This window comes from Hyaena hyaena, unplaced genomic scaffold (genome assembly GCF_003009895.1).
Source record: "Hyaena hyaena isolate Hyena2069 unplaced genomic scaffold, ASM300989v1 scaffold_539, whole genome shotgun sequence".
In the NCBI taxonomy this organism is placed as follows: domain Eukaryota; kingdom Metazoa; phylum Chordata; class Mammalia; order Carnivora; family Hyaenidae; genus Hyaena; species Hyaena hyaena.
In genome coordinates this window covers 296346-311791 of record NW_024081169.1, presented here as the reverse complement: position 1 = coordinate 311791, position 15446 = coordinate 296346, and the positions used below count along the sequence as shown (strand labels likewise).

Genomic DNA, 15446 nt, shown 5'->3' with positions numbered 1-15446 from the left:
TTTCATTCTTTCTCATTGCCATGTAGTATTCCCTTGTATAAATATACCACATCTTCTTGATCCATTCATCAATTGATGGACACTTAGGCTCTTTCCATGTTTTGGCTCTTGTGGAGAGTGCTGCTGTGAATATTGGGGTCCATGTGCCCCTATGCATCAGCACTCCTGTATCCCTTGGGTAAATTCCTAGCAGTTCTACTGCTGGATCATAGGGGAGTTCTATTGTTAATTTTTTGAGGAACCTCCACACTGTTTTCCGGAGGGGCTGCACCAGTTTACATGTCCACCAACAGTGTAGGAGGGTGCCTGTCTCTCTACATCCTCGCCAGCACCTATAGTTTCCTGATTTGTTCATTTTAGCCACTCTGACTGGCGTGAGGTGGGTGGTGTCTCAGTGTGATTTTGATTTGTATTTCCCTGATGAGGAGGGACACTGAGCATCATTTCATGTGTTTGTTGGCCATCTGGATGTCCTCTTTGGAGAAGTGTCTCTTCATGTCTTCTGCCCATTTCTTCACTGGATTACTTGTTTTCCGGGTGTGGAGTTTGATGAGTTCCTTATAGATATTGGATACTAGCCCTTTATCAGACATGTCATTTGCAACTATCTTTTCCCATTCTGTCAGTTGCCTATTAGTTTTATTGATTGTTTATTTTATTGATTGTTTATTGATTGTGCAGAAGCTTTTTATCTTGATGAGGCCCCAGTAGTTCATTTTTGCTCTTGATTCCCTTGCCTTTGGGAGTGTGTCAAGTAAGAAATTGATGCGGTGGAGGTCAAGGAGGTATTTTCCTGCTTTCTCTTCCAGGGTTTTGATGGTTTCCTGTCTCACATTCAGGTCCTTTATCCATTTTGAGTTTATTTTTGTGTGTGGTGTGAGAAACTGCTCTAGTTTCATTCTTCTGCACGTTGCTGTCCAGTTCTCCGAGCACTGTCTGTTAAAGAGGCTGTCTTTTTTCCATTGGATACTCTTTCCCGCTTTGTCAAAGATTAGTTGGCCATGTATTTCTGGGTCGAATTCTGAGTTCTCTATTCTATTCCATTGGTCTATGTGTCTGTTTTTGTGCCAATACCAGACTGTCTTGATGATGACAGCTTTGTAATAGAGGCTAAAGTCTGGGATTGTGATGCCTCCCATTTTGGTTTTCTTCTTCAATATTACTTTGGCTATTTGTGGTCTTTTTTGGTTCCATACAAATTTTAGGATGGTTTGTTCTAGTTTTGAGAAGAATGCTGATGCAATTTTGATTCAGACTGCATTGAATGTGTAGATTGCTTTGGGTAGTAATGACATTTTAACCATATTTATTCTTCTGACCCATGAGCATGGAATGTTTTTCCATTTCTTTGTGTCTTCTTCAATTTCATTCATAAGTCTTCTATAGTTTTCAACATACAGAACTCCTATATCTTTGGTTAGGTTTATTCCTAGGTATTTTATGGTTTTTTGTGCAATTGTGAACAGGATCAGTTTCATGATTTCTCTTTCTGTTGCTTCATAATTGGTGTATAAAAATGCAACCGATTTCTGTACGTTGATTTTGTATCCTGCAACATTGCTGAATTTATGGATCAGTTCTAGTAGGCTTCTGGTGGAGTCTGTCGGGTTTTCTATGTAGAGTATCATGTTGCCTGCGAAAAGTGAACGTTTGACTTTTTCTTTACCAATTTTGATGCCTTTTATTTCCTTTTGTTGTCAGATTGCTGATGCTAGGACTTTCAGCACTATGTTAAACAACAGTGGTGAGAGTGGACATCCCTGTCGTGTTCCTGATCTCAGGGGGAAAGCTCTCAGGTTTTCCCTGTTGAGGATGATGTTAGTGTAGGGCTTCTCATAGATGCCTTTTATGATATTTAGGTAAGTTCCTTCTATCCCAACTTTCTCGAGGGTCTTTATTAAGAAGTTATGCTGTATCTTGTCAGATACTTTTTAATGCAACTATCGACAGGATCATATGGTTTTTATATTTTCTTTTGTTGATGTGATGTATCACATTGATTGATTTGCGAATATTGAACCAGCCCTATAACCCAGGAGTGAATCCCACTTGATCTTGGTGGATAATTCTTTTTATGTGCTGTTGGATTCGATTTGCAAGTATCTTGTTAAGGATTTTTGCATCTATATTCATCAAGGATACTGGCCTGTAGTTCTCTTTTTTTTGCTGGGTCTCTGTCTGGCTTGGGAATCAAAGTGATGCTGGCTTTGTAGAATGAGTCTGGAAGTTTTCTTTCTGTTTCTTTTTTTGGAATAGCTTGAGAAGAATGGGTATTAATTCAGTTTTAAATGTCTGGTAGAATTCCCCAGGGAAGCCATCTGGCCCAGGGCTCTTATTTGTTGGGATATTTTTTATTACTGATTCAATTTCCTCACTAGTTATGGGTCTGTTCAGATTTTCTGTCTCTTCCCGTGTGAATTTTGGTAGTGAGTGTGTGTTTAGGAATTTGTCCATTTCTTCTAAGTTGTCTAGTTTGTTGGCATATAATTTTTATAGTATTCCCTGATAATTGCTTGTATTTCTGAGGGGTTGGTTGTAATAAGTTATTTTTCATTCATAATTTTGTCTATTTGAGTGCTCTCTCTTTCTTTTAGAGAAGTCTGGCTAGAGGTTTGTCAATTTTTTGTTTTGTTGATCTTTTCAACTGTTGTTTTGGTTTCTATATGGTTTATTTCTGCCCTGATTGTTATTATTTCTCTTCTCCAACTGTGTTTGGGGTGCTCCTGTTGCTCTCCCTCTAATTTCTTTAGGTGCATTGTTAGATTTTGCACTTTCTAATTTCTTGAAATAGGCCTGGAGTACAATGTACTTTCCTCTTAGGACCGCCTTTGCCACATCCCATAGAATTTGGGTTGTTGTATTTTCGTTTTCATTTGTTTCCATATATTTTTTAATTTCTTCTTTAATTGCCTGATTGGCCCATTTGTTCTTTAGTAGGGTGTTCTTTAACCTCAATGTTTTTGGAGGTTCTCCAGACTTCTTCCTGTGATTGATTTCAAGTTTCATAGCATTGTGATCTGAAAGTATGAATGGTATGATCTCAATTCTTTTATATTTATTGAGGGCTGCTTTATGTCCCAGTGTGTGATCTATCTTGGAGAATGTGCCGTGCGCACTTGAGAAGAAAGTGAATTCCGTGGCCTCAGGATGTAGAGTTCTAAATATATATGTCAAATCCATCTGGTCCAATGTGTCATTTAAGTCCATTGTTTCTTTAGTGATTTTCTGTCTGGTTGATCTATCCATTGCTGTAAGTGGAATATTAAAGTCTCCTGCTATTAGCACATTCTTATCCATAAGATTGTTTTTGTTTGTGATTAATTGTTTTATATATTTAGGTGCTTCCATGTTCAGTGTGTAGACATTTATAATTGTTAGTTCTTCCTGATGGATAGACCCTGTAATATTAAATAATGCCCTTCTTCATCCCTTGTTATTGTCTTTACTTTAAAGTCCAGTTTGTCTGATATAAGTATAGCTACTCCAGCTTTCTTTTGACTTCCAATAGCATGATATATATTTCTCCATCTCCTTACTTTCAATCTGAAGGTGTACTCCTGTCTAAAATGAGTTTCTTATAGACAGCAAATAGATGGATTTTGTTTTTTAATCCATTCTGCTACCCTATGTCTTTTGATTGGAGTATTCAGCCCATTTACATTCAGTGTTATTATTGAAATATATGGGTTTAGAGTCATTGTGTCCTTTTGGGATTCATGCTTGTGGTGGTTCTTCCTGGAATTTCTTTGGAGGAGAGTTCTTCAGTTTCGTCATTTTGGTTAGCTTTCTATCTCTTGTTAATTTTAAAATTTGCTACGCACTCTGCCCCTGCAGGTGCTGCTGTATTAAAGAAGGCTCTTTAACTGTCCAGGGCTTGTCCGTTCAGGAAGTGTTCTTTGAATGATGTCTCTTGCTTTTCTTGTTGAGACTTTGGTTATTTTGTTTCCCTACTCGTACTGGTATTTGGGACTCTCCACCATGTGTACTTTGGTTTGTGTTTCTTGAGGTAGCCCTGGAAAAGAAAACAGAGAGACAACCACACAGGGAACAAAGGTACACAAATGCACAGACAAATCCAATAAACACGCAAACTGAAAGGGAAAAAGAAAAAGGAAAAAAGGAGGGGACAAAAAATAAATACAAAAAAGAAAAAAAGAGGAAGGAGGGAAGACAAATAATAAAAAATAAAATTAATAAAAAATTGAGGAAAGAAAAAACCCAAAAGACAAAGGACAGTCTAAAGGCATAAAACCAGAATTCCCAGCTACAAATAAAGAGCCAGGTGTATGCAGTCTTGATGGAAGAACATATACAAAGAGAGAAATGACAGAGCCAGGAGGAAGCAAAATTGGAAATGAAATTTCCAGAGAGACTAAGACGCACTCAGAGAAACTATATATATAGTCTGATTACTCCAGAGAAAGAGAAAAAGGTAGTGGTAGAGGTGTAGAGTGTACATCTAGAGAATGGATTAAATGTGACTGTCAAAGCCAACCAGTGACCAGAGTGCCTGACCGGCAGAGTGGAGGGTTACCAGTGAGAAAATGGAGAATATATCTGAGTAGAAAGAATTATCTAGTATTAATCATGGCAGTGCGTCCATGTTGGTCTTGCCCTAGGCTCAAGTTAAAAAAAACCAAAAAACAAAAACAGCTCTCTGGCGGGGATGGGCGTGGCTTGGTGTAGGCAGGTCTTGTCTCCACTGTGTCCCGCTGGCCACTCCCTGAGGCCCCGCCTTGGTGGTTGTGGGGAGAAAAATGGTGTTGCCCCAGTCCCTTCTCAACCAAGCGTTGCAAATCACTTCTTTGGCTCCGATCTCCCTGTGCTGCAGGCTGAGTGGGCTGAGTTCTGTGCCCCACGCCCTGCCTCATTTTAGGTCCCTGTCTGCACGCTTTGTTTATACCGCCCGAAACACAGCCCGAAAACACAGTCCTGCAGGTCACTGCTTCCCTGTTGCGGGGGGGGGGGGGGGTCAAGTGGGGGGAAAGGAGGCAGGGTCGCAGCCTCAGATCCGCCGGGGTCAAACGCAGCACAACCTGGGATCCGCCGCCTCCGTGCTGCCAGGGGTTCAGGTCCGAGGAACTCAGCTTCAGCCCGCCACCTCCGTACTGCCGCAGAGCCATTTTTCCTGGTGCCTTCTGGGACCGGGGGCATCTAGTTCAAAGTCAGCACCCCAGCGAGAACTAAAAAAACACTCTCTTTCCAAGCCGAGGTTTTCTCTTCTCCAGGGACAGTTCTATGAGCAGTCTCAGCTTCTCTTTCCTTTCCCCTCCACTAGTCATGGCTCACCATGGCTCCCTTGGCTCATCACTCACCGCAGCTGCACGCAAGCCGGGTTCCCTCCCCTCCCTCCATATCTCCAGGTCCCAGTCTGCTTTTATCTTCCCCAGTTCGCACTCGCGCACTTATGAGGTTTCCTTCCCAGTGTATTCTGTCTCTTTCTCTTCCCAAACTCCTGTGGCTCAGTGTCCTATGACTTCAGGCCTTCTCTGTTTGAGAGATGGGTGCAAGCGAAGTGCACGGAGCTCCCTACTTCTCTGCCATCTTGCCCCTCATTCTCTTCCTGGCCTATACTCTTAAAAGAGTGCCATATTGCATCTCTCTCTCACACACACACATACACACAGCATAACTGCATGGGCTGTATGAAAACATAACTAGTGTTCAGAGATTTTTTAAAAATAAATAAATACATTACTTTCATGCAAAAGAAGTGGCAGGATTGCTTTTCAAACCTGTGCCTACTCTAAACTTCAAAACATTGATCAGCATTTCTTTTGGAAATATACTTAGCATTATTTTAGGACAGAAACAAATAGTAGTTCTATTAGCTAACGATCATACCTTGTTATTGACCAGAAAGTACTCAACATGCATTCACCAAATTTACCTCCACAGGACCTCTGGGTTATTGTAAAAGGTCATTTTTTTTAACTTGAATCAAAATTCCCCCCATATGAATATTCAAAAGAATCTGCTACAAAATCATATAAATCCCTTACGGTTCTGTAACTATAGCACAGGAATGTTCTATGCAGCTATTAAAAACATTTTTTTAATGAAGACCTCATAGAAACATGGGATATATCTATTATGTTAACATGAAAGATGGCATGCATATTATACTGCAATTATGTAAAAACATGCATCCGTAGAGACAAGAACAAAGACTGGAAAGTAATTGGTAAAAAATAAAAATGATTGCAAAATGAGGGATATTTCAACTTTTTTCAAAATATTCTCTAGTGTTTTACTATATTAAAGTAGTCGATCTGTACGCAGTCAAAACTACCTTCATTCACTGATGCTCTAGACAGCTTTGTGAAGTGGGCCAGTAAGTAGCCTGTTCACAGTAATTCACAAAGGAAATAATATGTCTGCCACTTTTTAAGAACCACTACTTAACCACAGGGATAGGAGATTTTCCTCTCTATAACAGAGTAGAATAGTTTTCCTCTTCTGAGGCCGTTTTGAAAAGTTGTTATTTTTCCACTCAACATGTACAATTAAAACATTCAAGTTTACTTTAGGGCAGCTGCTTTCACAGAGGAAACATGAAACTTTTTTGATCAAGAAACAACGGCACTTTATTATCTGTATTATCGAATGTTATCTCCCCAGCCAAGCATTAAAGACTTAAAATCTCCTGTGCGGCGCCTGGGTGGCTTAGTCAGTTAAGCAACCGACTTTGGCTCAGGTCATGATCTTAGGGTTTGTGAGTTTGAGCCCCATGTCAGGCTCTGGGCGGACAGCTCAGAGCCAGGAGCCTGCTTCAGATTCTGTATCTCCCTCTCTGCCCCTTCCCTACTCACTCCCTATCTTTCTCTCCAAAAAATAAATGAACATTTTTAAAATAATAATAATAATTAATAAATAAATTAAAAAGACTTAAAATCTCCTGTCTCTTTCCTCAGAAATGCTTCAGGAGAAAGTTTTCCCCATCAAGACTTCTCTGTAATGGTTCATTCTTCCCTCGTTTGATGTGCTGCATCATGATCCAACCCTACAAATTTTATATATGGGATTAAAATAACCATAAACGAAGCTCCTATATTCTGACATTTTTTTTTCCGACATCTTTATTTTTTTAATAAAACAAAATATTACAGGATAAAATTCAGGCTTCCTTTCTCCCTTTCCACAGGCTCACTGCCCTTCCCTGCTCCTCTGGGGGCAGCTACAATCGTGAATTTGTGCAGGAACAACTTCTAGTCTGTCATCCTACTTATAGATGCAGCTGTAAACAATATATAAGACTTTGAGATCTGCACGTCCGGGTACTCTGTCTTCTGCGATTGGGCTTTTTCATTCAACCTTGTTTTCGAGATCTGTCTACATTGTAATGATAGATTTGTTCATTTATTTCAAGTTCCCTGCAGCATATTAATTGTGCTGTGATTGCAATTTACCGAAAAACGAAGGAGCATATTCCAAAAAGATCTTGAGTTACTCCCTGTACGACAGGGAGGAAAAACCCTTGCCGGAAGAGCTTTCTGCCATCTTTGATTTGAAGTGTGGATTGGAGTGGCTTTCAAGTGTGAGCGCAAGCTCTGAAGTGAAAAGCATCTGGCCGAGGCTAGGATAATATGTGCTGACTGGGTGAGGGAACAAGGAGTGGTTTTAAAATACAATTATGCTTAGAGCATATGCTGTTTAAGATACCATTCCTCCCTCCCAGCAAGATCCTGTCACACTGGTGTTGATGGCTGTATTCTTCTGCTATGGAAGAAACAGAAACGAGAGTTGACAAATGTCTCTTTGGCATTTGTCTGATACGCAGATAAAGACTTGGGTCTCAACATTCCCTCTGTAGTTGGTGAACATTTGTTGAACACCAACAGTGAAATAGGCACAGGAAAGGCAGCTGCTCGCAATATCATTTTAGTCTAAGCAGGAGCCTTGCTGAGTTTCTCTGTCTGTCTTTCATTAAAGGTCCACACACGTTCCTGTTGGGGAGGATCAAGTCCAGCACATGGAGCTGGTTCAGGATCTAGCACAAGCATTTAACAAGAAGTATGGGGAGTTCTTCCCGGTGCCCAAATCTATCCTAAGTAAGTAACAAACATCTGACTGTTAAATCAGGCCATGTTTCCAAGACAGGATCGGATAATGGGCCAAGGCTTGGAATTTCCTCGGGACTAAACTCGGCTTTCTTGCGGACAGGCTTCAGGATTTGTAACTAGAATCACTGTCTTTCTCTGTAATTTGGGACTGGGAGGGCTTGTGAGATTATTGGATGAAATAACCAAAAAAGTTTGAAAAGTATGGGAAAGACTAAAAATGAAAAAGAATCAAATTCATTATATAACACACACACACACACACACACACACACATATATTTGGTAAATTATATAACACTTATTTTGAAAGTATATATGATAAAGACTAGAAATTAAAAATAATCATTTTTGTTAAAAAGCATTATATAATTTACCAATTATATATATTTGGTAAATTATATTATACTGCATATTGAAAATATATTAATAAATCAAAATATTGGTATTGTATTATTAATATATCATATACTAATATTTTATATACTTAATACTTTATAATAAATTACATATTTTGTCTATTTTAAATTTTTCAACATTTATTCATTTTTGAGAGACAGAGCGCAAGCAGGGGTAGGGCAGAGAGAGAGGGAGACACAGAATCCGAAGTAGCCTCCAGGCTCTGAGCTGTCAGCACAGAGCCCAACATGGGCCTCAAACTCATAAATGTGAGATCATAACCTGAGCCGAAGTCAGATGCTTAGCTGACTGAGCCACCTATGCACCCCGAATTACATATTTTGTGTGTATATATATATATATATACATATAAGTATACATACAAGTATATGTATATATACAAGTATATATATATATATACACACATATAAGTATATATACAAGTATATATATATATACACATATAAGTATACATACAAGTATATGTGTATACACAAGTATATATATATATATATATACACATATAAGTATACATACAAGTATATGTATATATACAAGTATATATATATATATGTATATATATATACACATATAAGTATACATACAAGTATATGTATATATACAAGTATATATATATATATGTATATATATATATACACACACACACACACACACAAGTGTATATATATACTTCCCTGGTTTATGGATGTGTATACTAACGGTTGGCAAAGCTAATTTTGCATCCAAGTCATATATCGAGTTGGTGGCAAAGCTCTTTTGATTTTTTTTTTTAATTTTTTAATGTGTATTTATTTTTGAGATAGAGAATGTGAGCGGGGGAGAAATAAAAAAACTCTTTGATTTCAAAGCCAGTTGTCTTGCCTTCCCTGCTCACAAGAGAACAAAGTCAGAAGAGTGAGAACCGCTGAGTCAGCAGCTCACTAAAATAAGAGGGGACTGATCGTTCTCACACTCGCCCTTCTTCAATGCATGCCATTGACAAAATGTATGTTCCACCCACTGGATCTGAACCCACACCTGCAGCTTGTGAGGTTGGACTGGTCTGGAATCTTCTTGAGGAAAGAAGCTGTGAACCTCTATCAACATTTCACTGGAGAAGTAGAGGTGTGGCAGGGGCGGAGATCACTGAGCCTAATTAAACTGAGCCTTTGTTAAACTGACAGCATTTAACGTGGGCCCAGTAACCGTTCCGAAGCATAGGCAGGTATAAATTTCCAAGCTTTTGCAACAGTTCACACAAATAAAAACCGAGCCTCCCATGCATTGAAATCAACCTTTTTTTAGCAATAACTAATATTTTAATTCTTTTGCCTATTGTTTTACCTGTTTCAACTTGATATGTTTCTGTAATAGCCATAAAATAGGCAATTATTAATAACACTGGTTTATAAAGCACGGCTTAACATCTTGATTCTATCAGAGCAGTAACTGAGTCACTTCTGTGTGTGTGTGTGTGTGCGCGCATTGATATATACTTATATAACTGTGGATTAAGAAATGAAAGCATTGCCACAGATTGTTAAAAATTGTTGGGGGCAGGAAGGGCAGTGTTTGTATACGGCAGAGAGTGATTAGCTAGTAGGGAAAGAGAAGGATAGAAATAGATCAGACTTTTTAAAAAGGTAGGCACAGCTAAAGCAGTATGATGTGATTTCATTTGTGTAAGAGTATACGTTTTATGTGTATATATGCATTAAGAGATGCATGAAAAGATGTTCAACAAAATGTTAACAGTATTATCACGTATTTCAGGTGATCTTTCTTTTCATGCTTATATAAATGGCTTGAATTTCTCACTATGAGTATTTGACATTTATATAATCAGATAAAAATAATAAAGCCATCTGACAAGAAATAACAAGTGTGGGCGAGGGTGTGGAGAAAAAGGAACCCTTGTGCACTGTCGGTGGGAGTGCAAACTGGTGCAGCCACTGTGGAAGAGTATGAAGGTTCCTCAGAAAAATTAAAAATAGAACCACCGTGTGATCTGATCGTTTTACTATTGGGTATTGACCCAAAGAAAATGAAAACACTAGTTCAAAAAGATCTATGCACCCCTGTGTTTATTGCAGCATTATTTTATTTGTAGCCAAGGTATGGAAGCAACCTAAGTGTCTGTCCACAGGTGATGGATAAGGAAGATATGGTGTATGCACAGAATGGAATACTGCTCACCCATAAAAAGGGATGAGATTGTATCATTTGAAACAATCTGGGTGGACCTAGAGGGCATTATGCTAAGTGAAACAAATCAGGCTGAGAAAGACAAATACCGTATGATTTCACTCATAAATAGAATCTTAAAAGAGAATAAACAAAAAGCAGAATCAGGCCTGTAAGTACAGAGAACAAACTGATGCTTGCCTGAGGAGAAGGGTGTTTTCACAAAATGGGTGAAGGGGAGAAAGAGAGGTACAGGCTTCTAGTTATGGAGTGAACGAGTCAAGGGAATAAAAGCACAGCATAAGGAAAACAGTTAGATAGGACAATAGCTTTGTAGGGAACCGATGGTAGTCACGCTTGTGGTGAACAGGGAATAATGTCTAGATTTGTCACACCACTATGTTGTACACTGAAGTTGGTGTAAGACTGTGTCAACCATACTCAAAATAATAATAATAGTAATAATAACAATTAAGCCATTTGGTATTCTCTGCGATTTTTAAGATCTAGACATGGACATTCCTGGTGATGTTTTCTTATTTTGGTGTTGTCTTCCGGTTCCGGTGTTGGTGTGCGTGTGTTGGCACTTTCCCCAGCACCGATGAAGAAGGTAAAATCCCTCCGTGATCCTTCTGCCAAAATGTCCAAATCAGACCCTGATAAACTGGCCACTGTCGGAATAATGGACAGCGCGGAGGAGATCGTGCAGAAATTCCGCAAGGCTGTGACGGACTTCACGTCGGAGGTGACCTACGAGCCGGCCCGCCGGCCCGGGGTCTCCAACCTGGTGGCCATTCACGCGGCGGTGACCCGCGTCCCCGTGGAGGAGGCGCTCCGCCGCGGGGCCGGCATGGACACGGCCCGCTACAAGCTGCTGGTGGCCGACGCTGTGATTGAGAAGTTTGCGCCCATCAAGAGGGAAATTGAAAAACTGAAGATGGACAGGGGCCACTTAGAGAAGGTTCTACGTGTTGGGTCAGCAAAAGCCAAAGAATTAGCACACCCTGTGTGCCAGGAGGTGAAGAAGCTGGTAGGGTTTCTGTAGGAAGCGTTAATCGCAGAAAGGGGTTTATGTCTTGTGGGCCGTGCGCTCCAATAAAGGCAGCTTTCCTCGCAAAGGAAAAATTGTGGCTTGGGGATGTTTAATTTGGTACACGTGATTATTCGCTTTATTTGATAAATAATAATTTGTAGCCTTCAAGTAGAGCAGTGTTCTAAATCAACAGCAAAATGTTGTGGCTAAAGGAGGAAGGAAGGAGAAGGGAGGAGGGAGGGAGGCGGGGGGAAGAGAGGAGGAAGGAAGGAGAAGGGAGGAGGGAGGGAGGGAGGGAGGGAGGACGGTAGGCAGGCATAACTATCTGAACCCTCAATTATTCGAGGCACACTCTTTACACCGAACTTAGGTGCACAGCTGTGATTGAGCTGAGCAGTAATTAGGCAAATAGGGGTATCATTTGTGTCTCTGGAATACACATTATTAGGAGTGTTTCACTATATGTGTCACAACATTTTGAAATGTTGTTGTTGTCGTCGTCGTCGTTTAATCTCTACGCCCAGCGTGGGGCTCAAACTCACCACCTGGAGATCAAGAGGCGCACACTCCCCCAACCAAGCCAGCCAGGTGCCCCACCGTCCCAAATCTTTTAAAAAAGAGTATATGGAGTCTTAGAATCCTTGGGATGCCCTTTGGGCTAATTTGTATTAAGATCTTATAAAAATCAGTTGGTTATTATAGGTCAGTTGTCACTGAGATAGTGCCTGCCTAAATGTATTTAAGCTTCTTAAATTGCTCCCTATGAGACTGCATTGACTGTCCTAACAAGTATTTTTGTTTTCTTTTGTTTTAAATCAGAAATACACAGTACAATCTTCTGAGAAGGTTGCTTTTCAACTTGATTTATTTCTTGTGCAAGAACACAAGTTGCTGGATTCTGTTCGTAGTAAGTGCTTCCTTGCCTTCTCTCTAGTTCAGTGTCACCACCTGTCTGGGAAGTGTATGAGGGGGAGTGCCATTTTATACCCAAGGAGAGTGAGGGTTAACTTGTGCAAGATCACTCAGTAAGAAGGAAGTCCAAGATTAAAGCCTTCACTCCTTAAAGAGTAGTGCTTGAGAGGCAGCATGTATGAGACTCCAAACATTCTTATTTTGAAGCTGCCTACCTGAAATATAAGAGCTGAGCTACAGACACTGTTTATATCAGTAACCCAACCAATGGCCGCCTGCTTTAAATCCGGATCCAGCCAATCTTGGTCATATTTGTTCACAATCCCCAAGGCAAGTCCTAGGCTCTGTCTCCTATGCTGATGCAGAGATGCCTCGAAGTATATTCTGCCGGACTATGAGAATAATCTGACAGATCAGATTTTTCCAACCACAGGAAGCTCCCCACTTCACCTCTACCTCACTTAGCCTATCAGAGTCATAACAAGTCACCCTAAAACCTGCAGCTTCTCTGCACTTTCTGAATATGGAAATGACAATCCTGACTTACCACACCAGCACCTGTTAAAAAGATTGATTTTGTAAGAGAATTGCATACAAGTTTTTTGCGAGTGGGTATCATGGTCACTTTTACACATATGACACTAGTATGTTGGGCAAAGAATTTGTGCTCATGTTTCTTTTTTTTTTTTTTTAAGTTTTATTTATTTTCAGAGAGAGACAGAGTGAGGGGAGAGGCAAAGAGAGAGGGAGAGAGGGGATCCCAAGCAGGCTCCACACTGTCAGCATGGAGACCCCTGACTGATGCAGGGGTCGAACTCATGAACCGTGAGATCATGACCCTTAATTGACTGAGCCACCCAGGCACCCCCTGCTCATGTTTCTTAAGAGAAAAAAGTAGAATAGTCCTTTTAGCAGAACAGATATAAATACGCCAGACACTGCATCCCAGAATCCACTCCAAGTTCAAATCCTTTTTGGGACCTTTTCTTGGAATCAGATATCTATAGTCCTAGAACTTCTTTGGGCATATTTCCTCCAAAGCTTTTTTTGTTTCTCTTTTCAAAGGAACCGTAGTATGGATACTAGAAAATGACAAAATTAAAGATGGATCTACCAAACCAATTGTTTGTATGCACGTGTATGTGTGTGTGTGTTTAACTCATTTACAACAGCTTCCGTCCACAGAACTGAAAGCACCACAACAGAACCACTGAGGAGAAAACCTAGGGGACTTGTGATCACTTCCAAAGAGCAAAGCCCTGTCAGGTGAGGGCAAGGGTGAGCGTCCGTCGAAAATGACCTGAGGGCTCATCAAGTCCAAAACCCACGTCCGCAATGACAGAGAGCTGTGCCCTGTGATCTCAGGAAGTAGAAAAATGAGCCACGACTAGAAACTAGATCTCTTCTCACATCCTTTCCACCTACCATTCGCAGGCCTCAGCACAATCTTTTCACAGAGATGAAGAATCTGAGAGAAATTTAATCGGCGGCTCACCTCAAAAGGTGATTTTAATAGTAATTTTCCATATGTTTCATGGAAAATTGAAATGATGAAAGACATTTCAGATGGCAGCAATCATGGCCACGTAACTTGATGTTCTGTAGCTTTATCAATTGACAACCCCATTCCAAACCCACTTTGACAGACTGTCACTTGGAATACATTGGGGGTATCTTGTCCTTTGTAGGTGCTTCATAAGTATTTATCAAAATAATGTCAGAATATGGGCTAAAGATATCTATTAAGGTGTGGGTTGCTTGTTTGTCAGAAACCTTGATAGACACCATAAACATGCTGATCCTAAAACACTAAATAACACTCTTCAAGTTCTCACATGTGTCGGGCACCATACCAAATGTCTCATAACAGTGCTTTCCCAGGTGGGGTTCCCTGATCCACAGCATGGGCACCACCTGGGAACTCATTAGGAACACGATTCTCTGGGGGCACCTGGGTGGTTCAGTCGGTTGGGCATCTGACCTCAGTTCAGGTCATGTTCTCACAGTTCGTGGGTTCGAGCCCTGCGTCGGGCTCTGTGCTGACAGCTCAGAGCCTGGAGACTGTTTCAGATTCTGTGTCTCCCTCTCTCTGCCCCTCCCCTGCTCATGCTCTGTCTCTCTCTCTCTCTCTCTCTCAAAAATGAATAAACATTAAAAAAAAAGAAAAGAATGGATATTCTCTGGCTCTACCCAGACGTACTGAGTCAGAAATGTAGGGGCTGAACCCAGCAATCTGTGTTTTAACAACCTTGCAGGTGATTCTGATGCATACTAGACTTTGAGAACCGCTGCTTTAATATGTATTTTCTCATTTAATTCTCTACCCCAATACAGTGATACTGTTGTCAATCTCATATGACTAAGGATGAAATGGAGGCATGAGAGTGCTTCCTAGGTGCTCACCAGCCTCGGTGACCACCAGCTAGTGGCCTGGACAGTGCAGATGGAGTATTTCCATCGTCACAGAAATGTCTACTGGACACTGCTGTGTGAAGGCGTTCAGCTGACTGAATTTGCTTGTAGCAGGTCAAACACCTATAGGTCAGGACTCTCCCTGGAGAGTTCTTCCACTAGAGAATTCATGAAGGTAGTAAAAGGATTAGTTAAGAATGACCATTGACTTACCTCAAACAATACTTCAGGAATAAGAGCTAACATGTACCACCATGCACTTGCTCTGTGCTGGGTACTTTGGGTGTTTAGATGCAATATCTCTTAATATTTCTATCAGGCTATACAATAGGAGTTATTAGTGCTACTTTTTAAAGTAAAGATTCAGCAACTTGCATAAAGTCACACATGTATTAGTCTCTAGTATCTCCTAGTTAGGAGTCCATTGATACCCCTTAATTAGTAATG

General features: G+C 40.4%; 1 protein-coding gene across 1 annotated transcript in view; it reads left to right on the top strand.

Annotated features, from left to right (window-relative positions):
- Window positions 1-11867, top strand: part of WARS2 (tryptophanyl tRNA synthetase 2, mitochondrial) — a 112266-nt gene extending 100399 nt beyond the window's left edge. The window contains exons 5-6 of the mRNA XM_039255674.1: window positions 7933-8051; window positions 11239-11867. Of these exons, the coding sequence (XP_039111605.1) occupies window positions 7933-8051; window positions 11239-11687 (568 nt within the window). The 3' untranslated portion in view covers window positions 11688-11867. The remainder of the gene's footprint in view (window positions 1-7932; window positions 8052-11238) is intronic.
- Window positions 11868-15446: the final 3579 nt, after the last annotated feature.